This window comes from Myotis daubentonii, chromosome 3 (genome assembly GCF_963259705.1).
Source record: "Myotis daubentonii chromosome 3, mMyoDau2.1, whole genome shotgun sequence".
Classification (NCBI taxonomy): Eukaryota; Metazoa; Chordata; class Mammalia; order Chiroptera; family Vespertilionidae; genus Myotis; species Myotis daubentonii.
The window spans coordinates 8,037,107-8,063,688 of record NC_081842.1 but is presented as its reverse complement, the minus strand read 5'-3'; the positions used below and the strand labels follow the sequence as shown (position 1 = coordinate 8,063,688).

Below are 26,582 nucleotides of genomic sequence, written 5' to 3'. Positions count from 1 at the left end.
CGCCCCTACTCAGGACTCGTCCGCTCTCTAGCCATGCTGGTCGCTGCCCAGGAGAGAGAAAAACTTATACAGAAGTTTCCTATCTTTTCAGCAACAAGAACTATTTTTATTTTTTTCAAACTCAAGGCTCATGTTTTGAAGATTTCTGTCTTTCTGCGGCATAGCCTTTGCTCCTGGGCGACAAGCCTGTGCAGCATGTTACTACACTAAATACTACAGGCAACGATAGCAGAGGTAAGCATTTGTGTATCTAAACATAGAAAACGTCCAGTGTAAACGATACAGGGCTCTGTACAGAGGGCCCTGTCCATGAATGGAGCTGGCCGGCTTGGAAGGTGCTCTGGGCCGGCAGTGAGGGAGTGGTGGTGATGTGGAGGCCAGGACATTACTGCACACACTGGAGACTTTGTAACACAGTACATTCAGGCAACACTAGATTTATAAAACGTATCTTTCTTCTTCCATAAACGAACCTTAGCTTACTGTAGGTCCACTTAAGGCAGATGAAGAACATTCACTGGGTGCTTTACAGCTGATCACCACCCACAGCAAAGACTGGGCACTAGTTCTGGGACTGCAGGGGTCTGGGAAACCCAACGTGGCCAATGTCACACGGGTGGTTTTGGCAAGTCCTTGGTCCTGGCTTGGAAGCTGTCTGCCTTCCCTGAGCACCCATGAGGGGCAGACCCAGGAGTCCTCTCCCATGCGCCTTCCCACCCCTGCTGGCAGAGATGTAGACACATTGCCCTTTTTGGAGGAAAACCCCCGATAACCCTGTGGTTTATTTAGCAACAGTTCTAATCCTCTTGAAGAGAGGGTGCAGGCCCGTGAAAATGATGCGAAGAAGTAATTTTCTGATATTCTTAGTGAAGAAAGAGCATCAAATGAATAGTGAGTGCAGGGAGGGGCTGCAGAGCCAAGGGAAGGTGACATGGCTTGTCAGGGGAAGACCTAGGATTAGAGCGAAGTCCAGGTGAATGTTCTGCTTTCCCCAGCTAAGGCTCCTTACTGACCAGAAACTCCCCTAACATTCACACTGCTGCACAGTAGTGAGTGCAAACACAAGTACTGAACAGGGATCAGCAAGCCTGTTCCTGAAGGGCCGGGGGTAAATGTTTTTGGCTCTGAGGGCCACAAGGTGTCTGCCACAACTACTCCTCTCTGCAGCTGAGGAGTGAAAGCAGCAGGGAGTGTGCACGATCAGGCGTGGCTGTGCGCCAATGAAGTTATGTTTGCCGACCACTGAATGCATGGTATGTCCGGAGTGAGGGTGTGAATAGTGGAACCAGAGCCTGGTTTTCATTCATATATGGGTCTAGAGCAGCCGTGGGCAAACTACAGCCCGCGGGCCGGATCCGGCCCGTTTGAAATGAATAAAACTAAAAAAAAAAAAAAAGACCATACCCTTTTATGTAATGATGTTTACTTTGAATTTATATTAGTTCACACAAACACTCCATCCATGCTTTTGTTCTGGCCCTCCGGTCCAGTTTAAGAACCCACTGTGGCCCTCGAGTCAAAAAGTTTGCCCACCCCTGGTCTAGAGAGCCAAGCGGAAAGAAGAAAGTCTTTTCATTAAAGCGAGCAATGTGGTGGGGGCAGGGGAGGGTGGGAGTGGAATGAGGAGGAGGGTGGTGACTGTCTCAGACACGGAAACGGGTCACGTTTCTTTACTGCTGGTAAAGGGAACTATGAACCATGACAGCTGCTTAGTTCAGAGGCCTGACCTGTCTCCCCCTCCTCCCTCCACTGCAAACGGAAGCCCGAGGCAGGGCCCCTGATCTTTCTTTCAGCAGGAAGCCGTGGCCACCCTGCCTGGAACCCAGTTGCCTTACCAGAGCCTGGACGAGCTTGAGTTCAGATTCCAGTCCTCTGCTGTGTTCAACCAAGTTCAGCATCTCTCTCATTTTCTTCCTCTTTTTGAAGATGGCAGTTTTTTGAGTGGACGGGTTGTAGAGGTCAAGACGGCTGGGCTCCCCCTTCTTTTTCTTCAGTCTCCCACCCGGGGGCAGTGTGGCTGGGCAATCCCCTCCGTCTGCTGGGCTGGTGGCAGGGCCTTCCTCCTGGGGCGGGGGCCAAGCCAGCGTGGGCGGGCTGCCGTTGGCCAGGGGAGCCCTGAGTTTCCGCTTCCTCTTCAGGGCTGGGGCTCCACTGGCTGGGGAAGCCTGCGGGACGGGCACCACAGCATAACCACTGTCAGGGCCACCTTGACACAGGTCCTCCAGAGGTGACACTGTGGACTCGGCAACCAGTTCCTGGAGACGCGGGCTCCTCTTCCTTGGTCGTTTCCTCCTGCTGTGCATGGGAGGATGCACGAGGGGGTGCTCCGAGCTGCTCTGCCCCTGGGGGCTGGGCGAAACCCCTGGCCCTAGCTCAATCCCACCCAGCTTCTGGGCTTTTCCTGGACCTGCCTCTGGCTCATGGTCCCCATTCTGTTCTGGGTCCCCATTCTGTTCTGGGGGAACAGCTTTGACCCCTGACCCTAAGTGTTCAGGCTGAAGGTGGTTCTTCTTCTTTTTCCTTTTCCTCTTGTGAACACCAGCTTTACTCTCCTCTTCCTCAGCAAGAAAGAACCTGTTTCCTAGAAAGACACATAAACCAATGAGCAGGTGCCCCCACGCCAAGCAGACAGCAGGTCTCACAGGGGCTTCTGGGGCAGAGTGAGTGGCCGACAGAACGCCTGTGGGGCTGTCTTACTCCCAGAAAGGCTCTGATCCTCAGCGCATGTGAACTCCCTGAGCTCTCTGCTTTGGTCCCATTTCCTCCCTTTCCCATCTGTGATTAGAAACCTTGCTAATGCCTTTTCAATATAAATGGACCTGAAATATATTCAGATTTCTACTAATTTTCAGGCCAAAGGTAAAGCCACAGATCCAGGTGGTAATAAGACAAACGAGTCACAGGGCAGTGTGTATCTCCTTCTCAGATGCTACTGGAAGTGGGAATGCGGGTGTCCCAGAAAAATCAAATACTCAGAAACAATCTTTACTTTTCAGCCATAAGAGCAAAAGCGTTTGCTCTGTAACAATTTATCAAGACAGTGGCTCAGAGGCTCTCAGGACCACAGAGGGGCCCAAGGTCGCCGAGGGCAGCCCACCCCTCCTTCTCAGGCCTTGCTAGTCCCAAGCCTTATGCCTCACCTTCACCTTTGTCCATGTCGGTCTTCTCTAGAAGCTTATTTCCTTTTTTCTTATGCCTCCCTTGACTGAGGGTCTGGTCATCTTCATCAGCAGAAATGTCCTCAGCAAAACCGAGTTGAGACATGCTGCCTGCTGGACACCAAAGTCACATGCAGTCAGTTTGCTGAGGCCCTCACAGCTGTCCCCAGGGGCCTGAGAGCAGCCTCCTCCCCACCTCATTTGCCTCCTGGTCACTGTTCCTCACTACTTCTCCCTCCAAACCTCAAAGCTGCTAACACAGGGACTTTAGGCTCTCAACTTTGTGGCTTTCTCACTCAAGGCAAGGGACTGTAAATCTTGGGCGACATCATCTCCAGATAGGCCAACCAGGTCTGGGCACCCTAGTTCTAAGCACCTCAGGGGCCCAAAGGATGGGGGCAGTGAGCCACTGATTTGCTCAGATGTCACCACGTTTATAGACAGCAGTTCCCCCAGGGGACAATGGATCTTACAGTCACAAAAGGGACCCTGAGAAATCGACTGTTCTTAAAAAAGGCCAAACTGAAAACTACATGGACCAATAAAAACCCTTCTTGTTCAAATGCCCTCTCCCCCCACAGATACAGCCTCGTGTCTGGCTCAGTGTGGTTCCTGGGATGGGAGAGTGGGTGGTGAGATAAAAAAAGAAAAAGCCCCACACGGTGGTTCTTCGGGCTTCTCTCAGCTGAGCAGCAAGTGGCGTAACTGACGATCTTTCAAAGATAAAGGCTACTACTCTTTCTTATGCTTTTAATCTTGCTTTTTGTACTATTTGGCCTAAACGTGCTCAGTGAGGTCCACATTTAGGTAAGAACATCAGTTCTAATGCTCTGCCTTCCTCACCTTCAGAGAGATCTTGGAATCTGAAAAGGAAAACAACAAAAGTTCATAAAGAAATCCCCTCTTTCTGTCTTCTATAAACATACGCACAAACTTTAAGAAACACGTGATATTTAGAATTCACATTCTTTTTTCTCTAGAAGGGGAGGGGAAAAGGCGGTGTGACCCAAAGGCCAAAAATGAGGACAAGATCACCCTCAGTGAACTTTGTTTCTTGTCTTCAAAGGCTGACAGCTAGATTCTCTGCCTCTACTCAGCTCCCCTGTTTACCACATGGAGAAATGAAAGCAGTGCTTAGTCTATAAGACTTGGTGCATTAGATTACAAAGGAAGCGGGCAGAGGGGGGGAGTGGCAGGAGGACTGAATCCAGCTCTGTGTCTGGCAGCTACAACTCTGGGCGGGCGGTGACTTCCCTGTGCCCGAGTCAGCCATGCGTCAGAGGGAATTACAGAAGGCAGCTTATGAGGCTTTACCACATAACGTGAAGCGATTTAAGTGCTCAGAACAGTGCCTGCTTACATGGAGTGTGATCAAACTCAGCTACTGTATATCATCAATCATAACAGGCCACAGGGCTCTGCAGTGAATACTGGTACAGTCATAACGATATCAACGACGACTGCAGCATAACCACACCAGGGGTGGGGGAAGGGGTAAAAAGCTACACCCCTACCCAGCTCAGTACCGCACCAACAGGTAACACCTCAGCAGTACACTCACATTGCAATTTTTTTTTTTTAAATTTTTTAAACATATTTTATTGATTTTTTACAGAGAGGAAGGGAGGGGGATAGAGAGTTAGAAACATCGATCAGCTGCCTCCTGCACACTCCCTACTGGGGATGTGCCCGTAACCAAGGCACACACCCCTGACCGGAATCGAACCTGGGACCCTTGAGTCCATAGGCCGACGCTCTATCCACTGAGCCAAACCAGTTAGGGCTCACACTGCAATTTCTCAACCTAATTTTAGATATTATCAATAGATTTACTTTTGTAATTATTTTTTAATACACACCCAGGGTATTTTCCCCATTGATTTTTTTTTAGAGGAAGTGGAAGGGAGGGGTAGAGGGAGGGAGAGGGGAGAGTAAGCTAGAGAAAGACAGATATGAGAGAGACACACATAGATGGGTTGTCTCCAGCACACAGCCCCAGTCAGGCTGGGATCAAACCTGCAACCCAGGAACATGCCCTTGACAGGGAATTGAAACCTTCGGTGCATGAGCCAATGCTCTAACCAGTCAGGGCAGACTTCTTTTTACATCATTATGAAACCACTGAGTGTGGCTGCATTTGCAGAATGGGACATGAGGGGTGGAGGTGGGGTGGAGTGGTAGGCAGGTGACTGTCATCATTAAACACTGCAGTTTATAAGTGCATATATATGCTAAAAATAAAAAATGTAAGCATAGTAATAGCATGTCCTATATACCATGAGATAAATGGGAGGGCTGGACTTGAACATGAATGAGAATCAAGGGACACCTTCTCAAGCAATCACTTACTTCTTGATTAGCTTGCAGAGACGTTTCCTGTTGAAGGGAGGGATGTTTTTCCTGTTGGTTATTTCCAGGAGTCGGTCCGCAACAGCCTTATAGTCAAACTACGTGAGAAGAAAAAGGAACATAAACCTGCAGTAACCTGGAAATGCACCTCCTAGGGCAGTGGTGGCGAACCCATGACACGCGTGTCAGAGGTGACACTCGAACTCATTTTTTTGGTTGATTTTTCTTTGTTAAATGGCATTTAAATATATAAAATAAATATCAAAAATATAAGTCTTGGTTTTACTATGGTTGCAAGTATCAAAAAATTTCTATATGTGACACGGCACCAGAGTTAAGTTAGGGTTTTTCAAAATGCTGACACACCAAGCTCAAAACCTTCGCCGTCACTGTCCTAGGGTCAGAGCACCCCCAGCTGGGACTCTGGAAGCACTCACAGGGGCCGTCAGAACAAGCACCACTAAGACTGGGCAACCAAAGACTTGAGCAAGATCTCTGGGGTGAAATATACCACATACAATTCACTTGGGTGTGCTTCTTTGTAATGTAATTTACAAAGATGTCCAATTAGCACTTGGTAACATAATAACCTTTATTTAAAAAGTATTACTAAGCCCTAGCCAGTTTGGCTCAGTGGCTAGAGTGTTGACTTGCAGACTGGAGGGTCCCAGATTGGAGTCCGGTCAAGGGCATGTACCATGTACCTCTCTGTCTCTCCCCTTCCATTTCACTCTCTCTAAAAATCAATGGAAAAATATTCTTGGGTGAGGATTAACCAAAAATAAAAATAAGAAGTATCGCTGAGCTGACTTTGCTGTATGGAATATATCTTAGCAAAATTCCATCATATTTGGATTTGTCTGCAATAAGCTCATTATAAGGAAGGTGACATTAGTGACTGAAGGGATGGAAAGGACTTCACACATTAGCCTTAGAGTTTAATTAGCTCTGACCCTAATTCCCAATTAGCCAGGCCACTCCACAGTAAATCTATCTTCTAAAAAAAGCAACAACTGCCACCAACCTGGAGAAGTGGCCCAGTGTCTTCCATGCTTCCACTACCATCTGTCTCACCTTCATCACCGATTCCTTCCCTTCTGGAGTGATATTTGCCCGGTGCTATCGAAACACAGCCAAAGACAAAATTCTTCAATTACACAGCAGTGACGACTCCCGAAGGAGCTACTGTCTAATTAGGTGTCTCTTACTAAAAAAGAAAATTTCCTTAAAGAGAAAAACCCTGCAATACATTTACTAGTATAATTTCCCAAAGATGTTTTGGGTTTTCAGGCCCTGGACATGAAAAAATATCCAGGAGCAATCATAAATTCTGTCTTTTAAACTGATTACAGACAAGCCTCCCTGGCCTTCAATACTGTTCAGCACACATGGTCGCCCCCTCCAGACAGCGCAGGGGACGGAAAGCTGCTGGTCAGGGGTTCAGGCACCGTGTGACTCTGGCTGTGGAAGGAATGTGGATTCAGGAGCCTGTCTATTCCTAATTTCAGATAGGTTTGGGCTGTAATAAAAAAAATCTGCATAGTAGTATACTAACTTCATGGGGCTGCTACTGGAGGCACAAGTTAATATATAAATGCAAATTTTAACATTTAATAAATAATTCAAAAACCACTAAAGCCCATGAGAAAGCAGATAAAAATTACTAATGAAAACTCCACTTTTCAAACTTGAACTGTTTCTGGATTCCTAGGAGCTCATTAGTGGTGTGACCTCAGGGTACAGCCAGAGAAGACAGAGCAGGTGCTGGTGCTCCTGGAGAGAGACCTCTCTAGTTTAGATAGAAACGTGGGGAGCAGGGGGACCCAGAGGCAGCTGCCATGACCACATAGAATCTATTCAGGCTTTTAAATTAACCCACCACCTATGTGGAATTTAAAATTAAAATGTTTCTTCTTTTCCTTGTTTTTTGTTAAAAAAATAATACATGATAAATGTAGAAAATCAGACAAAAGTATAAAACAAACAGAAGTCACTTACAATTCTGCCACATGGGGCTATTAATATTAACATTTTGATATATATCCTCTCTGATTATGTAAGGCACATGTAAATGTAAAACAAATCAGGCTCTTCCCACATAGAGTATTATGTCTTGCTTTCAAAAACATGTTTGTCTGGTCACTGGTTTAGAAAACTCTGCATTTCCAAATGGCTTCAGGGATGCCCTCACCATGCACTACAGCCGTGCACCACCGAGTTCTGATGGGTCACAACTTTAATGCATATTCTCTACATGACTGCACGGATATAAAACAGTGGTAAGAACAGCGTCAGCCCACAGTGGGCATTTAAACTCACAAGAAAAAGAACCCCGAAGGAACTCCGAGATCAGAAGGCTACAGAAACAAGTGTGCGCTCACAACACACATGCACATCAGGCCTCCTGTCGAGGACCCTCTATAGATCCCAGTCCACATGAGGATGTTGAAATACAACTGAAAAGCCAAAATAACAAAAACAAACAAAACCCAATGCAACACCAACAATGATTAACCCTAGGGGAATGTCCCGCCATCCTGGGAGATAAGAATTAGGTGGGCCCTAACTGGTTTGGCTCAGTGGATAGAGCATCACCCTGCGGACTGAAGGGTCCCAGGTTCGATTCCAGTCAAGGGCATGTACCGTGGTTGCGGGCACATCCCCAGTAGGGGGTGTGCAGGAGGCAGCTGATCGATGTTTCTAACTCTCTATCCCTCTCCCTTCCTCTCTGTAAAAAAATCAATAAAACATATTAAAAAAATTAAAAAGAATCAGGTGGGTGGCACAGGGTCTTCCCCAGAGGACCCCTGAACAAAACAGGGGTTGGGAATAAGCATCTGCTTCCTTTCTCAGGTGTTCAAGCCAAAGCCATCTTCGATAAATTCTAGACTGTAGTCATTGAGATCCCAACAAATGTATTAAAGAGTGCTTAAGGACACTCTCTTACCTGTCTTCTTTTTACTGAATGTTTTTCTCCATGTCACCTCATTTTCAGCTATCTCTTCTTCAGGGAGGTTGCTTTCACCCACTGTAGTTTTCTGTTCTTCCATCGTCTCTTCAGGTACAAAAGGAGACTGATCTACAATGACTTCAAAAACACCCCGAGCTATAGTCTGCACCAGTGTATGGCTGAGGGGGAAGCACAGCAAAGAGGATGTGATTAAAACCAATGGTCTGGAACTCATTGTCTGAAGAGAGCAGAGGGATGAAAAGTAGGGGTCACTGAACCTCCCATTTCAGCCTACCCAGGACCCGGTGTGACCACCCAGCTGCTCAGCAAGCACACGTATTCCCAACTACACTTCTGTGCTAAGCAGTGGTGGCTGTAAGGAGCCAGTCCAGGGATCTGTGCCAGAAGCAGTGGGACCAGCAACAGACTGAACTCTGGGTGGGGGAGTGTGTGATTCTTGGAATGACTGGGATCAAACAGCAAAGCCGAATTATGACTCAAAGCTTCAAACGTCTTGCCAATGGGAATTAAGCATTTGGCTGTTATTAGCTCTGGACAACCATCCCAGGTACCTTGTATCATGCTGAACAACACAAAGCAACCCACCTCTCCCAATTAACACTAATTGAAGCAACAAAAACAAACATGTGAATCACTTACTCCTTAGTCTTGGCAGCAATTTTGCAGAATGGATCAATAAACTTGAGATTCTGATCTGCTAAAAGCTGTAATTCAGAAATCAAATAGGAAAAAATAAAAATAAAAATAGGGGAAAAAAGAGCCTTTTCCCCTTTCTGACAAGTCCTTGAAAAAGGTACCACTTGTTTTTTTCACACAGATTGAATCAGACTGAGCAACACTTATCTCACAATGCCAAACGCACTGTGCATGAATCACCCAGGTGCCCAGAGTCAGGCCAAAGCCACAGCTGCCCTCCAGCCGTTCGGGCATCTTAGCACAGTGACCCTCCAGCACTGCTCCACACTTCCTCCTCTGTGGAGCAGCTCTGTATGGACGGTCAGAGAATGAGATGAGGGAGTATTTTTTTAATACAACATTTATACTTTCTTTAATTTAAAAAAATACTTGTCCACTGCAGAACACTTGTGAAAAAAAGTAAAACTTGCTCACCATTTTTAATTCAGATAGTCACTGACACGCTAAAGAGTGTTCCCCTCCAGTCCTTTGCCTATTCCTGGATGAATGCACACTCACTCAAGTCAGACACCTTTGCACAGCTTGGCCTACTGCCTTTCTTTCCTACTGCTTTTTAAAAACTCAGTATTCTGAGCATTTCCTCATGTTCTCAAATTCTTTACTGGACCATGTAGGTGCTTTCAAACGTTTCCTAAGTTAGATTCCATACACATCCTTAGTGCATCAATCATGCCCACATGTCTCATTAGTTGCTTAGGACACATTCTTAGATGGGGAAGGAATGTGTCAAAAGCCAGGTTGAAAAAAAAAAAAAAAAGCCAGGTTGAACTGATTCACGCTCTGTCACTGGCAGTGCAGAGGGCCACCAACAGCATTGCATTCCAGCTCACAGGAGGACCTGACGAGCGAAGCCCTGTTCAGGTTAGCTGTGGTCTCATCACACTGCTGGCAGACATCGGACTGTTTCTTACCTCTTTCCCTCCCACTTTGGATAGTTCATCCAGATAAATATCAATGAAGTGGAATTTCACCCCATTTGGAGACTGACTCTCAGGGTGTAAGACTTCCTTCATCAAGACATCGAGGAAAAGCTTGATTCGGCTGAAGAAAACAACACATATGGGTCTATTAACTGTAGTGTGCCAACCCCCCGCCCCCCCCTTCCCCCTGGGAATATGTAACATTTAGTCTCATGCTACACTGCACCACAAGCCATGCGAGACTGAGAAAGTTTTACAAGGAAAAAAGTAACTACAGAAATCAGTATAAAAAGCTGACTGTCTTATGTACTCAACTCTTTCATATTCCTCCGCTGGGTTTAAGTTCTTTATGCGAAAGGGGGTTTTGCCTCTCATAGCACAGATGTGGCAATTCATACTTGGTGATTAACTGAAAGGCTTGAAAAACAAACTATTACCTTAAAAGTTTTCAGGCCACCAAATGCTAACCCAAATAGTTTACCAACCTTTCCTCCCAGCCATTCTGCTTCAGGACTTCAAAGGACTCCCTCAGGACCAGACGGATCAGCTAAAGACAGATAACTTGTGTTACAAAAGGAAGGAGGATTGATCAGCTTTGTAGAATGAGACAATGACACGGGTGTAGCCTGGATCCCCAAATGAGAAAAAAATCCACAATAATCACGTTGAACTTTAGATCATAAAATGCTAACTAAAGGTCCCCAAACTGGTCCCTAACATTTGAAAGAGACAAGAGAGAGGTCTCTGAGTACAGGTTCAAAGGCTGTCTAATGTTCACTTTGCCTGTCATCTCAGCAGTCCCAGAACTAACTCTGCTTCACAATCAAACCTTCCCACTGTTTTTAAGATGCTGAATGTTCCCTCCCTCTCATGAGCCTCTGCAGGAACTGGGATGAAGACCTGCTGATCTCACCATGTAGTACTTGTCCAGGCGCAGCCTGTCGATCCCTTTCCACTCTCGGTTAATGGTTTGCCAAAAGGTTTGAATGAACAGGTGCTCTGCAGTGAACAGAAGGCTCTGAATGCTTGGTTTCAGGTTAACACATTACCATAAAGCACAAAAGTAATGAAAAGAAACAAACTAGGATTATTCATGTTTTACTTTTCTCAAGAATTCTTGGGCTGCTAGAAAATTTGGTCAATCATTAAATATGCTCAATAATTTCTTTTACACTTAAGCAAAAGCACATTATAGTAACAGGAAACCTGGTAATATCTTAATGCTTAACTAGAATGCTCTTTGGAGCATTTTTCTTTATCTCCTAAAAGCCAAGTTTCTAAATCAGAAGATTTTCTGAACCACATCTACTGGTCTTTTCAACCCACCTACACCTGAGAATCCAAAGCCAGTAATTTTGATGGACATTTGAATGACTCTTGTAGAAACTCAGCTTTCTGTTTCATGCTCAGTGTCAGCTGGGTGAGCTATAACAAAACATTCGATTTTTCTCTTCTGAGCCACAAAACCAGCATTTTGTCAAAAAAATCTTTTTATTCACTTCTTTTTGTACAAATCTTTCTTGATACATGAAGGCCTATATCATATTCCATGTGTAGAATTTTGTTCATTACATGTCAGTTGGGGCTCTGCTCAAGTTCAGACAACCTCTGAGGGCTATGAAGGCTATGGATGGCTTTGTTCACAGGGAGGGTGAGCAGGAAAAACTCATTCTGCAGTCTTGTTTGTCCCCTGGAAGTAATCAGAGCCTGAGTGTCCCAGAAGTAATGTCTCTCCCCTGTTTATCCTTTTTGGTAAAGGGGGGTTACTTTACAGTTTATTACCAGCGACAACCTTAATGGCTCTAGTTTTGGGGATAAACCTGGCATCCAGAGGGTACTGCACACACTGACATATGCACGGATAGCTTCTAGGAGTGTTAAAGTAACTCACAATTTGGAGATTCTGGAGGATTATTTAAGGTCTATTTTTTTTGAAATCTTTGAGATATCCAATATGATATTCTACAAGGTACTCCTTCACCCTCTTTCAGAGTCAGTATCTAAGTTTATCATAGTTTCTTCCCATGGGAGGAGTTTGTCAATTGACATATACACACTGATACGCCAGGTTCACATTAAATTAGACCACTGGGAAACGGAAGGTAGGAGAAGGAACAATATGAATTAGGTATCATAGGCAAGTTACCAAATGCGAAAAGCAAGGACGTTTTGAGAGGCATGAAAACATCAGGACTTACGAGCCTCAGAGTTGTTAACAGCATGGATGAGCTGGGAAATCGTGTTCGCTAGCTCCTCCTGCAAAGGCGGGTTGGGGAGAAACATTGGGGTTATTATGTGGAAACATTGTGAGATGACAGCACCACGGCCCATACCTGCTTGGGTAGGTGGGTGGGTGAGAATCTGTACCTCTGTTTTCAATGTCACTTCCACTAAGAAGTGTGCATGTGGGTATCTATGCAAAATCTCCAATTTCAATGGACTACTGTGCCAATTTCATATGCCTCTGAGATTTGTTTAAGCTGTCTGCTTAAAAAGGTATCTCCTGTTATCTGTTCAAATGACCTACAGAAGAAATAAATTAGCTGTCAATTCCTGGCTTAAAAGATACATTAAAACTTAAATTGAGATGTCTATCCTAATCCCCCAGTAATGGAAACACAGACGCCCAGGTCTCTCACTCTAGGAAACTCAGTGAGTGGAATTAGAATCCCCTCTCCCTGGCTGGCTCAGACAGGCGGCAGCGGCAGGGTGGAAGCAAGCACAGGGAATAGCACCTTAGGCTCTGACCAGCGCAAAAGTGCCTTTGGAAACACAAGTCCTACTCAGAGACGGCAAGCTTGCTTGTAGAGAATTTGGTGGTTTGGGTCTAAGGGGACTGTCAACAAAAGAATTTTTATGAGTTACGTAAAATATAGATTCTCATAAATATTATCTGCACTTCCCCCGCCTCAGGTCTCCCTCACCCATTTCTAATGAATTCCCTGAAAGCGAATTTCTTATTCCATTTCCTTCCTCCACTAAAGCTGCTAGCTGTTACTTTTGAATGTAATTTAAAAATATTTTGCCTTGCTATCCTACTCAAAATATGTTCAGGTTAGTAAAAGCCATAATCAGAGTGAGTTACCACATGGCTTGGAGGAAAAGGCAGAGTTGTGCCTTAAAAACCTAGAGAAGTAAAATCCACCCATGATGTTTAGAGGGTTTTGAATGGCATTTCAAGGCTTATCTCTTCACTTTGCTTTTACACATCACAACTGAACTCTTTAAGCAGTGAAATTGTTTTTCTAAACAGTTGTGGTGAGAGTGCCCACTGTGCTCGGCAGACGGGTCCCCATGCACACACACACCTGTGACCAGTCTCCGCCGACTGTAAGTGTGGGCATCAGAAGGGGCCGCGAGTGGCTCTACGAAGACCCTGACCCCAGGGAGGCGGCTGCCCCGTCCTCTGCACCACTTAAAACTGTGCAGAGGTCGGCATGGGGCCAGGCTGCTCGCAGGTTCAGAGACCAGTGCCAGGACATTTTTTACCACAAATAAGAGAAAACAAACAAACACTTTAAGGTAAACCCTACCATGGGACTATGAAACCGGCAGAGAAATGACAAACCTTTAATTTATGTGAATTCTTTATTATCTGAAAAGGTAATTAACCTCAGCGCTTGGACACTGCATCCTCTTCCATATGACAAGAGGCGCCAGGGAATCCGTAAGCAATGCTTCTCCGTTTGTTTGGCACATTAGGGGACTGATACAACAAGTCTCTCTTATCCCTTTAGGCCAGTGGTCGGCAAACTGCGGCTCACGAGTCACATGCAGCTCTTTGGCCCCTTGAGCGTGGCTCTTCCACAAAATACCGACTTCTGCGCATGGGCCACGACGTTTCAATCACACTGTATGTGCGCGCCCACACGTGGTATTTTGTGGAAGAGCCACACTCAAGGGGCCAAAGAGCCGCAGTTTGCCGACCACGGTTCTAGGTCAAAGATCCAGTAATGTGACAAAGGGAAGTTCATGTTACCTGCAGAAGGGGTTCGTCCTGCACCCACATGCAATAGAAGAGCCCTTTCCATATTTTTAGAAGTTCTTCTTGACTGAAACCTCCTAGAGGGCAAAACAACACAAAATCGTATTTCAGAGTCCTTGCATTTCTTTTCCTCAAGTTCAGAACTGCCACATGAGCAGTGAGAATAACCACATACATTTAATCTGCAAAGGGCTTTTCTCATTGAAGCACATACTTCCTCATTGTTATAAAACAAGCACATTTAAAGTTGGCAGTTTTATCAGCTATGGGGTAGGGTGGTAGTGATCGTGTGTCCTTATTGCCTGAGTAATGTGAGGAATCACAACAAAAAATTAACTAATGGGGTACTTATTTATAAAATGAGCTCCCCTCAATGCCCCTCTGCTGAAACTAGCATCTCCCCTGCACTCCATCATTTTCATTGGTCTTTCAAAGTAAAAATGCAAATCCTATAAGAGATGCAAGGATTTGCTCAAGTCCCACACAACTGGCCCAGGGACACTGGCAAAGCTTAGGGATATTTTTGCTAAGATGATCCTTTTAAGATCACACTTGCTGTACCCCGACATAACCCCCTCCCAGTTACGGTTTTCATTTACTGGGCAATTTTAGTCTTGTTTTAAGTGGCACTGTGGTTAGCCTTGTTCTCATTATGTAAGTCCTGTACCTCCGCCTGTACCACCTATGACCAAGCCACAAGACACGCACAGCCTTCTATCTGCTGGGCCAGTGATGGCGAACCTTTTGAGCTCGGCGTGTCAGCATTTTGAAAAACCCTAACTTAACTCTGGTGCCGTGTCACATATAGCAATTTTTTGATATTTGCAACCATAGTAAAACAAAGATTTATATTTTTTATATTTATTTTATATATTTAAATGCCACTTAACAAAGAAAAATCAACCAAAAAAATGAGTTTGCGTGTCACCTCTGACGCGTGTCATAGGTTCGCCACCACTGTCTGGGCCATGGGATAATTGCTGCGTGACGTAAGGAATTAGAAAATTATAAAATGAGGAGTGTCCAAGCCTGTGGAGAACAAACCAAACCCTCTAGTCTTTTATGCATCTTACAAATGGTCTTTACTAATGTTCCACTAGGACAGTGGTTCTCAACCTTGGCTGCCCAGTAGAATCACCTGGGAATCTTTTTAAAATCCTGATTTCTGGGCCTCATCCTTCGGAAATTCTGTTTCTTTGTTATGGGGTGGGGCCACAACATGAGTAACAAAGAAACAGAATTTCCGGAGGATGAGGCCCAGAAATCAGGATTTTAAAAAGATTCCCAGGTGATTCTACTGTGCAGCCAAGGTTGAGAACCACTGTATTAGGAGGTACTAGGAAGTCTTTTGGAGGAGCAAACTAAGATCAACCAGGTAAATGTAAACAAGTATATATTTGGAATCAATGTGACCTCAATATTCCAAAAGATAATTACAAAGTGACAAACATCCTTCTGATGGACTGAAGTTTAACTAGTCCATACAAAGTGAGCTTTATACCTTTATGGGTATTGATTTCCAAGTTACTAAAGACTTCTCTTATATTAGTAACTAGGGGCCCGGTGCACGAAATTCGTGCACTGGGTGGGGGGGGGGGGTGTCCCTCAACCCAGCCTGCCCCCTCTCACATACTGGGAGCCCTCAGGCATTGACCTCCATCACCCTCCAATCGCAGGATCGGCCCCTTGCCCAGGCCTGACGCCTCTGACAGAGGCGTCAGGCCTGGGCAGGGGACCCCCAGACCCCTCCGATTGCTGGCTCTGCCCCTTGCCCAGGCCTGATGCCTTGGCCAGAGGCGTAGACCCCCATCACCCTCCGATCGCCTGATCAGCCCCTTGCCCAGGCCTGACGCCTCCGCCAGAGGTTTCAGGCTTGGACAGGGGACCCCCATCTCCCCCCCGATCACTGGCTCTGGCCTCCACCCAGGCCTGAGGCCTCTGGCCCAGGAATCATGCCTGGGCAGGGGACCCCCATCTCCCTCTGATCGCTTGCTCCACCCCCCACCCAAGCCTGACGCCTCAGCCAGAGGAGTTGACCCTCATCACCCTCCGATCACCAATCACTGGATCGGCCCCTTGACCAGGCCTGAGGCCTCCGGCAGAGGTGTCAGGCCTGGGCAGGGGACCCCCAGCTCCCCGCGGTTGCAGGCTCCGCCCCTGCCCAGGCCTAATGCCTCTGGCCTAGGCGTCCGGCCCGGGCAGCGGGGACCCACAGCTGCAGCGGCCCCGCGATCGTGGGCTCCGCTTTAGGCCCAGGCAAGGGACCCCTAGCTCCTGGGACTGCCAGCTTCGACCGTGCCCAGCTCCCATCGCTGGCTCCACCCCTACTTCCTGCTATCACTGGCCAGGGCGGAAAAGGCACCTGATTCTCCGATCATGGCTGGGGGGCAGGGCAAAGGCGGCCCCAGGGCCGCCTTTGCCCTGCCCCCCAGCTCTTAGCTCCCCCCTGGGTTTCCGATCACTGTCAGTGGCAGGGGGCTTCTTCCTGCTTTCCCTTTCGCCTCCCTGCATTGTGCCTACATATGCAAATTAACCGCCATCTTGTTGGCAGTTAAATGCATATAGCCCTGATTAGCCAATGAAAAGGGTATCGTCGTACGCCAATTACCATTTTTCTCTTTTATTAGTGTTGATTTTACTATGGTCTATTTTGATTCCTTATGTTCTCACTTAAATTATACCAGAAACCATAGTAAAATTAGTTTATTGAAGTGCATTTCCTTTGAGGTTGGGCAATGACCAGCCAATTGGTTTTCCTCTCCTCCTGTTACAAACAAGCCACATCTGGGGATCTGCCTATAGAGAATACAACATGATTGTGTGACTGACAAATTCCACAGAACTGAGTCAACTGCAGTCCTGGCTGTAGTAACTTTGTGATAGGGACCCGTGCTTATAGTCATCCATGTTAAAACTAACGAACGAGTGGACGTGGGCAAAGATCACCAATGGCTGCTAAAACATTAGATTAAAAATTACTGAGCAACTTTAAAATGGATAAATCAGAACCACACCACACAAACACAAACCCACTGGTCCATCTCTACTAGCAAATTGCAAACATCAGCAACTATTCATTCGATGCCAGATGTGATGCAGCAAGAACACAGCACCACCTGCTAAACAATCTCACAAAAACAAAAAAGCTGCTATGGTAGTTCAGAATGAGTCACCAAAGACCCGCCTCTGTTGTATGTGGATTGTCATGAGCTGAAGGCAACCGAGACCCTGCAGGCTCCCGGGCAACGCTTCTCTCTCCCTTAGGGAATTTAAATTAGGGGCCTTGCCCATAATAAGAGTTTCACTAGAAGTTGCTTTTTTGACCTGTGTATAGGGCTGGGCAGCTACTAATTACTGGACATCTGCTCTGGTCATCCTGCAATGTCCCTCCTCCCCTCTGTAGCCCCAGGTGCCTTACCTCATCCTTAGCTCAGGTCACATATCCCTCATTTTAACTCTGTCTCTGTCCCTCTCCTGTATGTGGGGTCTGACTCTCTGATATATGGGGTTCCCATATGTACATATGTAATAAAATTTGGTTACTTTCTTACCTGTCTCATGTAGACTTAACTATTAGACCAGCGGGAAGAACACTGAAAGGAGTTTCTTCCTCCTGCTCATTAACCTACACCTCATCAGGTCTAACTATTAATGCCAGTTTGCAAGAAATGCACAGGCAGAGAAACATGCCAAATGAGACCATGGGATGGAGACAGCAAAACCCTAAATGTGGGAAATCCTCAGGACAAATGACCCAGTTTCTCCAACAAAATAAATTGCAAAGAAAAACAAGATGGATAAAAACTGTTAGAATTTAAGTCTTAGCAGACATATCAACCAAATGCAATGGGTGAGTCTTGTTTGAAATATGATGTCATAAAAATTCTTATGAACTGATGGGAAGAACTCAGCAGCTTGATTTCATATTAATTTTTTTCAGAAGGGTGTGATAATGGTTCTGTGGTTATGTTACAAAGAGTCCCTATCTTTTAGAGATATATACTGAGTATCTGGAAATGAAATGAGAAGTCTGGGAATTGCTTTAAGGATTTAGTGGGGAAGGAGGAAGTGGGCAGATCAAACTGGCCAGGTACCGATAAATGCCTGAACTATTCCTTAATAAAAAACCCCAAGCTACAGGATATTACCAAAGTGTTATTGAGGGCTCTTGTTCTTTCTTCTTGTTTAGAAAACTCTTCATAATGCAATCAGAAATGCATAAACACTGACGAACATGACTTAAATGACACTGATTTCTGCATGAGGCTTGGTACTGGGCATTTTTGCTGAGCACTTACACCCTTTCCCCCTCCAGGGCTGTTTACTATTAAAGCAGGGCCTGTGGAAGGAGGCAGTGGTCTGGGTTGGACTTATCCATATGGAGGCAAATCAGTGAGTTGAGCTTATGCCAGCCAAATCAGCATGAATTCCCTTGGCCACAGGGCTTGTTCAAGAATGGACCCCCCACAGATAGACAGGCCCTCGCTCAGGCTTTAGGAAAATCTCCAGTTCTCTCTCAGTAGACTTGAAGAGAAGACACAGTTTGGACCTGCGCTCTGCCAGCTTGACACATGTTGTGGAGTATGTCTGAGAAGGAAACCAATCTGGGGGTAGGCAGAATTTGCAACAGAGAAAAACTGGGTTCTGGTGTCTTTAGTTGAGCTCTGCATGAAGCTGTGTTTCAGTTTGCCCTTAAAACTAGGGAGGCTTGGATGTTTTCTCCAATTGCAATTGAGAGAGTCCTAACCAATAAGAACACATTTTCATGGCAAAAATTTCATATACTATATCAAGTTAGACAATCAAAAGTGCTTTGATCACTGTGACCCAAACCCCAGTCTCCTCCCAGGGGATTATTGTTATCTGCTGATATGTATCTTTCCTATGCATTTACTTACGTGTGATACAGAAATGCAGTTGTGTGTGACCTAAATAGCATCACGTGTTCTACATATTCTGTATTCTGGCCCCTTTCATTTAAAAATAGCAGTGTATATCTCCAGACAGTTCTTCAAGTGCAACAAAATGTCTAACTCTTTAAGTGATAATCTGTCTCAGTGGACAACCCATACCTGTAATGGGTGAAGATAAAAGATGATATGCCAGATGCTTCTGTAATTGAAAACAGATTCTGACCAAGTAACTGTGATTAGCAGATCCTAGACCAGCCGTGGGCAAACTACGGCCTGCGGGCCGGATCCGGCCCGTTTGAAATGAATAAAACTAAAAAAAAAAAAAAAAAAAAAAAGACCGTACCCTTTTATGTAATGATGTTTACTTTGAATTTATATTAGTTCACACAAACACTCCATCCATGCTTTTGTTCCGGCCCTCGGTCCAGTTTAAGAACCCACTGTGGCCCTCGAGTCAAAAAGTTTGCCCACCCCTGTCCTAGACAGTGGGCAGGAAAGGGAGCTGGACAAGAAAGCGAATTTTGACTGTTTCATCCTAGATGAAGAAACAAAGTACAGTAGAAACAAACCCTTGGCCAGGTCTCAGCTTGCTATTTATACCAGCAGTGCAATGTTAGAGAACTGTTGCTAATGCCTGTTTCCTTGCCTATAATATATGTAATGTTTATGATTCAGGCCGAAATTAAGAGCAAGTACCAGAAGCATTGTGTAAGAGCAAAGCACTGTTCAATTTGTGGGTATTATGATTGTCTCACATTCTCTACCCATAGGCTGTTGAAGCTCTTCTCCTGTTTAAAATATCTATTTTCAATATAAGTATAAAGACCACTTGTTTTCACCCAAGAATTTAGCTGATAAAAACAAGGTACCAATGTTTGAAGCATTTAAAGCAAAACAGAGACATATTCATTATTTAATTTCTTTCAAAACTCTGAAGGTGAAGTGCATATTCAAAGCAGTTTCCTTCCACAACTGCTTCTTGACCTGCGTTTTCTTCCAGGGGTTGAGTCTCTTAAACTTAATACAACTAAGTTTCTGACAGTATAGGCTTAGTTCGTTCCAATCAACTGAGGGGAAGTGAAAATGAGAGGTGGATGTAGGAAATACCAAGCTTTGAAATGAGAAAATCCAACAGCCTCTCTCACCACGAGTGAGCACAGAAGCCGTTTCAGGTGGGGGTGAAGTGTTATACTCGAACCCACACCTGTCAGAACAGGCACTGCTCCTAATCAGTACCATATTGGGTTGAGAGACCCCCACCCCCAACATTATAAGTATGAAAAAACAATTATTTCACCCAGTACTGCCACAAATCTAACACCCACCAACTGTAACATGTACTGCTACCTTATGTGCCACAAAAATAAAAATAAAAAAGAATGCAAATTAAAGTTGAAGAACTGATAGAGCACTCAGGCAACATTTAGTTGCTTTAAGTGATACAGAACTTCTTATTTGTTTTTAAAATCACAAAGCTATGTGCCTGGCTGGCATGGCTCAGTGGTTGAGCATCGACCTATGAACCAGGAGGTCATGGTTCGATTCCGGGTCAGGGCATATGCCTGGGTTGCGGGCTCAATCCCCAGTGTGGGGCATGCAGGAGGCAGCCAATCAATGATTCTCTCTTATCATTGATGTTTCTATCTCTCTCTACCTCTCCCTTCCTCTCTGAAATAAAAATATAATAAACATATCTGAGAATTCAAAAAATATTTGTATTAAAAAAAAAAGTAAAATATCGGATTTTTTTTACTGTGCCCAAGACAAGACACAAAAAAATTTCAGCCTGTCAATGAGATTCAAATGTCAGGCCCAGTTATTTCCAAACTTGTGTTTCTATTTTGATGGAGCACAGCTGTGGCAGAGACCATGCTTATTCTTATTCTGTCCCATCACCACCTCTATGACATTCACTCTGCAGTTAGTTTTCTGAAGGGCCACTATTCTCTTGCAATGTGGGTACAGCAATGAACAAGAGGTACCAGACAAGTAACTTTAGGTCTGATGGGTGCTAACCAGAAAACACCCTGGGGCACTGGTTGGTGTAAAACCACTGGCCTCATGCCCCTGCCTCAGCATCTCACATCCTGAACCTGCTCATCAAAGGGGTTTGAGGAACAGGTTCTTTCTGGCTGTCTCAGCCCATATGCATTGCATCTGGCCTTTCTTCTGTTTTTGTATACAGCCAGGCCCTTATACGCCTGGATGTGCTCCCACTCCAGCTAAGAAAACAGATGGACGCTTACAGTGTTTTGAGGTAGGAGCGACACATTAACAGATAATTAAGAAGCAATGTAGCCAAGTACTACAATAGAGACAAACTGGGTATTTCAGAATCCTAGAGAGGGGGTGAGATGATAAGAAGAGTGACACTGAATACCGGGAGTGGATCAAGGATCTACAGGACACACACTGCATCGCGTAAACGAAATCTTTTTTGCGTGCACAAGAGAAGCAAAGGCGGAGATGAGACATAGGGCAGGTACACCAGCACCCAGGAATGGTTTGCTGTTAGCGCAGGAGGCAGCCATGTAGGGGATTAGGCGGAAAGAAAAGGGGAGGAGAGGTGATTCGCAGGCCTGGAATTCCAGGAAGGTGGTGAGGAGATCGGAGCTGTTTTAGGAAGATGACTGAGCTGGTTTATGGAGGATGGGTTCAAGGGGGGCACAAGAGGAGTCAAGGAAATCAGTTAGGAAATAAGCCAGTACAGAAGCCCTGATGAGATAAAGAAGATAGGGGCCAGAAAAGAGTAATTCAGGAGATGAAAGAGGTATGACTGAAGGATACTGGATGTGGGGGTGGGGGTTGGAGAGGGTGAGGAAGAGAGAAGTCCAGGACAATGCCATGAATCCAGCTCCAGTCTGAGTGGACGGTGGGAACAAACTAAGAACAGGTGGCAGATGGGCAGCAGAAAAGAACAGGTTTTGGGGGGAAGAAAATGAGTCCCTTTCAGGCATTCTGAGTCCGAGGTGCCTGTGGGACATCCAGGTGGAGAGGCCCAGTTAGTGGGGCACAGCTGAGCTGAAAGTAGCGAAGGTCTTGGCTACACGTTAAGATTTAAAAAAAAAATATATTTTATCGATTTTTTACAGAGAGCAATGGAGTCGGACAGAGAGAAACATCGGTCTGCTGCCTCCTGCACACCCCCTGCTGGGGATGTGCCCGCAACCAAGGTACATGCCCTTGACCGGAATCGAACCTGGGACCCTTGAGTCCGCAGGCCGACGCTCTATACACTGAGCCAAACCGGTTAGGGCTAGACGTTTAGATTGAAGCGCCTTCAATATATCTGGGATACCTAAAACCAGGAGAGTAAATTAAGTCTGTCAAGGGAGATCCCAACACAATTGAAATCGAGAATTTTGGTCTTCATTCCTCTTTCTAGCAGACTTCCCATATTATTATATTTCCTTTTTTTCTGGGTGTCCTTTCCTAAGTAAATAAACTGACAATGTCAGCATAGGGGGAGGTAACACGTATTGTTTCAAGTAGACCCTCAGTGGACTAGTAAATAAAGCCAACTTGATCTCAGTGCAATAGAAAGCCTCCCTTTCCTATGGCAGTTCACACCTCAGGGAGCACAAGGATCTACAGGACACATACTGCATCGCGTAAACGAAATCCTTCAACAGCACCCGCTGCGGTTACAATCCAACTCCAACCCCCAAAGTGACCCGGCCTCACCCGCCCTGACTTCCTGGTCTCCCCCAGCATTTCTTGGGCCTGCTCCGCTCTTCCTCCCGCCTCTGCTCGGCTCCGAGCAACCTCGCCCCAGAGCGGCCTCCCTGGACCACCGCCTACGATCTCCATTTCCGTTACTTACACTACGAAGGCTCTGCTCGCCTGACCTCCCCGCCCCGGCTTTACGAGCACAAGTTCCTCTAGGGCAGGGCTGTCTTCTCCCCCGTCACCCCAGCTCCTGAAAGCACGGGTCTGAAGATGGCACGATTGCGTGAGGCGCCCAGCAGGATGGATCAGGCTGAGCCTGGTACGTAAAGCATCGGCTCGGTGTCGGACAGACCGGGTCTACTCTCAGTGTCCTCACTCGCTGGGACTTCCATCAGACTCCCTAACCCCCGGCAGCCTCTCTCCCCCAAATGTAAAACGAGACTAGACCCCCGGGGCGCACACACACACAGGAGCACGCGGCCGGAGTCGGGGCGGAGCGCGGCCCGTCCTGCCGCCATGTGGCGCGGCTGACCGCCGGGCGCCCACCTGTCTCCCGCTGCGTCTTCACGCTGATGTACTGGCGCAGCTTCTTCACCGCCCGGTCCCGGATGCCCTTCTCGTGGGACGCCAGCCGCTGGGCGAACTGGATCTCGGCCGGCTGCATGGCGGGGGCCCTCCAACCCGCCGGAGCATCCCCGGCCACAACCCGCCGTCCCTCAGCCTTCCGCCGCTGCCAAGCGACCGCCGCCGCGCCGCTTCGGCCGCAACTGCGCAGAACGCGGCGGCGACGGCGACGGCGGCGGGGCGCGGGGTGATGACGTCACAAAGGCGCCGCCGGCCCTCGCAGCGCGTTCTGGGAGCGAGCGCCGCCGGCCGCGGCACAAGCCAGTGGTGGTTGGCGTCGCTCCTTCGCTGTTGTTCGGTCGATAGGGCGCCAGGCCGTTGACGGCGAGGTTAGCCAGGGCTGGGTCTTGGCCAGGAAGAGTCGGATGGCCAGTTGTAAAAGGCCTAGAATCTCTAAGTCCACTCACAAAAATACCCATTTGGTTGGCAGCTGTCCTGCAAAATACACGGCACCGAGTTTTTAACTGTATTAGACTTCTGGTACCGCCTCGGCCGGTGGAGCCTGGGAAGAAGGGCCGTTCTTCGCTTTCTTAGTGGGATGTTGGGGACAGCCCCATGGAGAGGCCTCCATGGCCAGGCGTAGGGAGCGCCCTTCCCGCGTCTCCCCGTGTCTTGGTCCTGGTGCAGGCGCAGGTCCCAGTGCGGGCGCAGGTGCCTGAATGCCAGCAGGGCAGGGTCCAGGGCAGGGCATGGCAGGTCCCTGTGCGGAGGTTGGGCCTGGGGCAGGGAAAGGGAAGTGCAGGCAGCTTCCAGGCGGGGACAGGGATCTGGAGTGTCCTCGTGAGACCGCCCTCAGGCATGGAGAGCACACACTCTGGGATTCGGCAGAGTACACTTCCTGCGAGTTTCAGAGACAAACGAAGTCTTAGTGACTTAGTGACCAAGACTTAGTCGTAAAGTAACTCGGGTGTATTTCAACCCTAAGCTGCACCGTATTTTGAGAACCCAGGGGGCCTATCTGGGACAAGCGAGTGGACTAGGAGACGTCTCCAAGTTTATGCTGGTTATTTCAGTCAGGGCTAGCGGGCTGCACCGACACTCCCTAACCCGCAGACTTCCCCCAAGAACCTATTGTTAGACGCCGTCCACCCTCGCTAGAGGAGCTCGGACCGAGCGCGGGCGGGCAGTGCCCTTGAACGCATGGCCCCTTAGTTTAGCATCTCTCCGCAAACAGTATTTCACTCAATGCTTACACCCGGGTCTTACTGTTTTTCCACTTGGCAGTGACCAAGTTTAAAACCCCAGCTAAGCCCGAAGATCCGACGCGAGACCTGGCCGTGCCCACCCCCGGTCCGCGGGGCAGAGAAGGCTGCGCAAACTCCACGAGGTTTGAGCCTTGCCGCTCTCCATACCCGACCGTGGTGCTCACGTTCTCGCGCTAGTTCCCGCGCATTCTGGTGTGAGGGGTCAGAGGGCGCCTCGCAGCGCAGCGCAGGCACCGGGAGCCAGGGCCGCGGCGGCCATGGGCGAGGCGGGCGGCGCTGAGGAGGCCTGCGGGGTCAGTGGGGAGGCCTGGGCCGCCGCCCGCGTGTCTGAGCGGCCACCCTTTGCTTACGTAACCTCGCTTTGCCGACTCTGTCGGCCTCGTCCAGGGCGCCTGAAAACGGCCCTGAGCCTCTGGCGTGGCCTGGGGTGCAGGCCGAGCGACCCTGCCTCTGATACTGGAGGCCGGTCCAGGAGGCTGCGCGGTGGGCGGGAGCACGAGATGGCGGTGGTGCCCCTCGGACACCCAGAGCCGACCCTCCCCGCGAGGCTGTGAGGCTGTGTCGGGGCTTAGTGTAGATTCCCAGTCGCCCCGATGTCGCTTCCACCACACGCGATGGAGGAGGATCTTGGTTCTGTCCCCTGTTAATGGCGGTGCTTTGAGTCACCCCACTTCCTGTTTCTGACCCGGGCAACCTGGAAGGGTTACGGTGGACACTGAATGAGGGGGCCAGCCGAGGGCTTGGGCACCCGGTAGGAATCTAGGAAACTCCCTTTCCTCCCGATGAGCTGGGCGCTGAAACGTTAGGGAGAAGTTGCTGGCGTTTTCTTGGACGTTCAGGCACGGGGCCTGGTTTTCTTGGACGTTCAGGCACGGGGCCTGGTATGCACGTGAAGAAGTAGCTCCCGTTGTGTAGGCTGGGGCGTGGGCTCTAAGGTGTGATCTGTACAGCAGAGGGCGCTGTAGGTACAGACGTGCGTTTGAAGCTATGAAGGTGAAAGGCGTGAAAAGGGAAGCACGCCGAGGGGCCGCTGGTTCTAGTCACCCGAAGAGAAATGTAATAATCTGAAGACCTGTTTGTTCTTCCAGCTTATGGGAACTAAAGAAGAGTTTGTTAAAGTCCGGAAGAAGGATCTGGAACGGCTGACGACTGAAGTGATGCAAATACGGGACTTCCTACCCAGGATACTAAATGGGGAAGTACTGGAAAGCTTCCAGAAATTAAAGATTGTAGAAAAAAGTGAGTCTTGCTTCCTCTCTAGCAGGCGTTGTTGGTGACAGCAGTCTGGTCCAGCATGTTTGCCTTACTGACATAGATAACGGTAAAATAATTGTAAATAAACCTCAAGGTACCGTTCTAGTTCTTCATTACATTTGGGAGAGTCAGATATGACAAAGTTAGAAAAGGAGGGGCTGGAATGAGTGACTGGGACCTGTGTTGTTTGTGTTGGAGGAAGGGTTGCTAGCTCTCTGAAGTATGTATTACCAGTTTCTCTTTCTCTCCACCTCCTTCCTTGGCAGAAGAATTATATATATATACATACATACATACATATACATACATATATATATATACATACATATACATATATATATATATATATATATTTGATATTTTTATAGAGAAGAAGGGAGAGGGATAGAGAGTTAGAAACATCAGTGAGAGAGAAACATTGATCAGCTGCCTCCTGCACACCCCCTACTGGGGTTGTGCCCACAACCAAGGTACATGCCCTTGACCGGAAACGAACCTGGGGCCCTTCAGTCCACAGGCCAACTCTCTATCCACTGAGCCAAACCAGCCAGGGCTATTTTTTATAATTTAAAAGCTCTGCTCCAAAAATTAAGTCCTTACCGATGGAAGTTAAGGATCTTGCCATGCAGTTAAATGCATCTGTAGAGATGGCTGAATGTGTGCTTGCTTGTCTCTAGGTTGATGGGTTGGTCAGTTTCTAGCCCTTGTCCATTTAGACGATGAGAGTTGAGCTGAGCTGTCACATAAGATATCAATCCAGGAGCCTATTGACGTTCCTGGAGATATTCTAGGATTGATTCAGCACTTGCCTAATTGAAGCTGAATTATAATCAATCAA

At 47.3% G+C, this 26,582-nt stretch overlaps 2 protein-coding genes across 8 annotated transcripts in view; one reads left to right on the top strand and one right to left on the bottom strand.

The window, feature by feature from the left end:
- The window catches only part of RRP1B (ribosomal RNA processing 1B), a 29,535-nt gene extending 6,077 nt beyond the window's left edge, over window positions 1-23,458 (bottom strand). The window contains exons 1-13 of one of the 6 annotated variants that reach the window (XM_059686625.1): window positions 23,208-23,458; window positions 14,074-14,156; window positions 12,293-12,350; window positions 11,008-11,093; window positions 10,580-10,641; window positions 10,086-10,215; window positions 9,118-9,182; window positions 8,455-8,636; window positions 6,532-6,626; window positions 5,508-5,605; window positions 4,002-4,021; window positions 3,141-3,272; window positions 1,836-2,581 (exon numbers count right to left, since the gene is read on the bottom strand). In XM_059686625.1, coding sequence (XP_059542608.1) covers window positions 1,836-2,581; window positions 3,141-3,272; window positions 4,002-4,021; window positions 5,508-5,605; window positions 6,532-6,626; window positions 8,455-8,636; window positions 9,118-9,182; window positions 10,086-10,215; window positions 10,580-10,641; window positions 11,008-11,093; window positions 12,293-12,350; window positions 14,074-14,156; window positions 23,208-23,325 — 1,875 coding nt within the window. In that variant the 5' untranslated portion in view covers window positions 23,326-23,458. Of the gene's footprint in view, window positions 1-1,835; window positions 2,582-3,140; window positions 3,273-4,001; window positions 4,022-5,507; window positions 5,606-6,531; window positions 6,627-8,454; window positions 8,637-9,117; window positions 9,183-10,085; window positions 10,216-10,579; window positions 10,642-11,007; window positions 11,094-12,292; window positions 12,351-12,842; window positions 12,931-14,073; window positions 14,157-23,207 lie in introns of those variants that run through there. The other 5 variants (XM_059686626.1, XM_059686631.1, XM_059686627.1 and 2 more) reach the window with 5 other exon arrangements.
- Window positions 22,708-26,582, top strand: part of HSF2BP (heat shock transcription factor 2 binding protein) — an 81,761-nt gene continuing 77,886 nt past the window's right edge. Inside the window, exons 1-2 of one of the 2 annotated variants that reach the window (XM_059686653.1) lie at window positions 22,708-22,980; window positions 25,579-25,729. In XM_059686653.1, the coding sequence (XP_059542636.1) occupies window positions 25,582-25,729 (148 nt within the window). In that variant the 5' untranslated portion in view covers window positions 22,708-22,980; window positions 25,579-25,581. Of the gene's footprint in view, window positions 22,981-23,503; window positions 23,615-25,578; window positions 25,730-26,582 lie in introns of those variants that run through there. The other variant, XM_059686652.1, reaches the window with a different exon arrangement.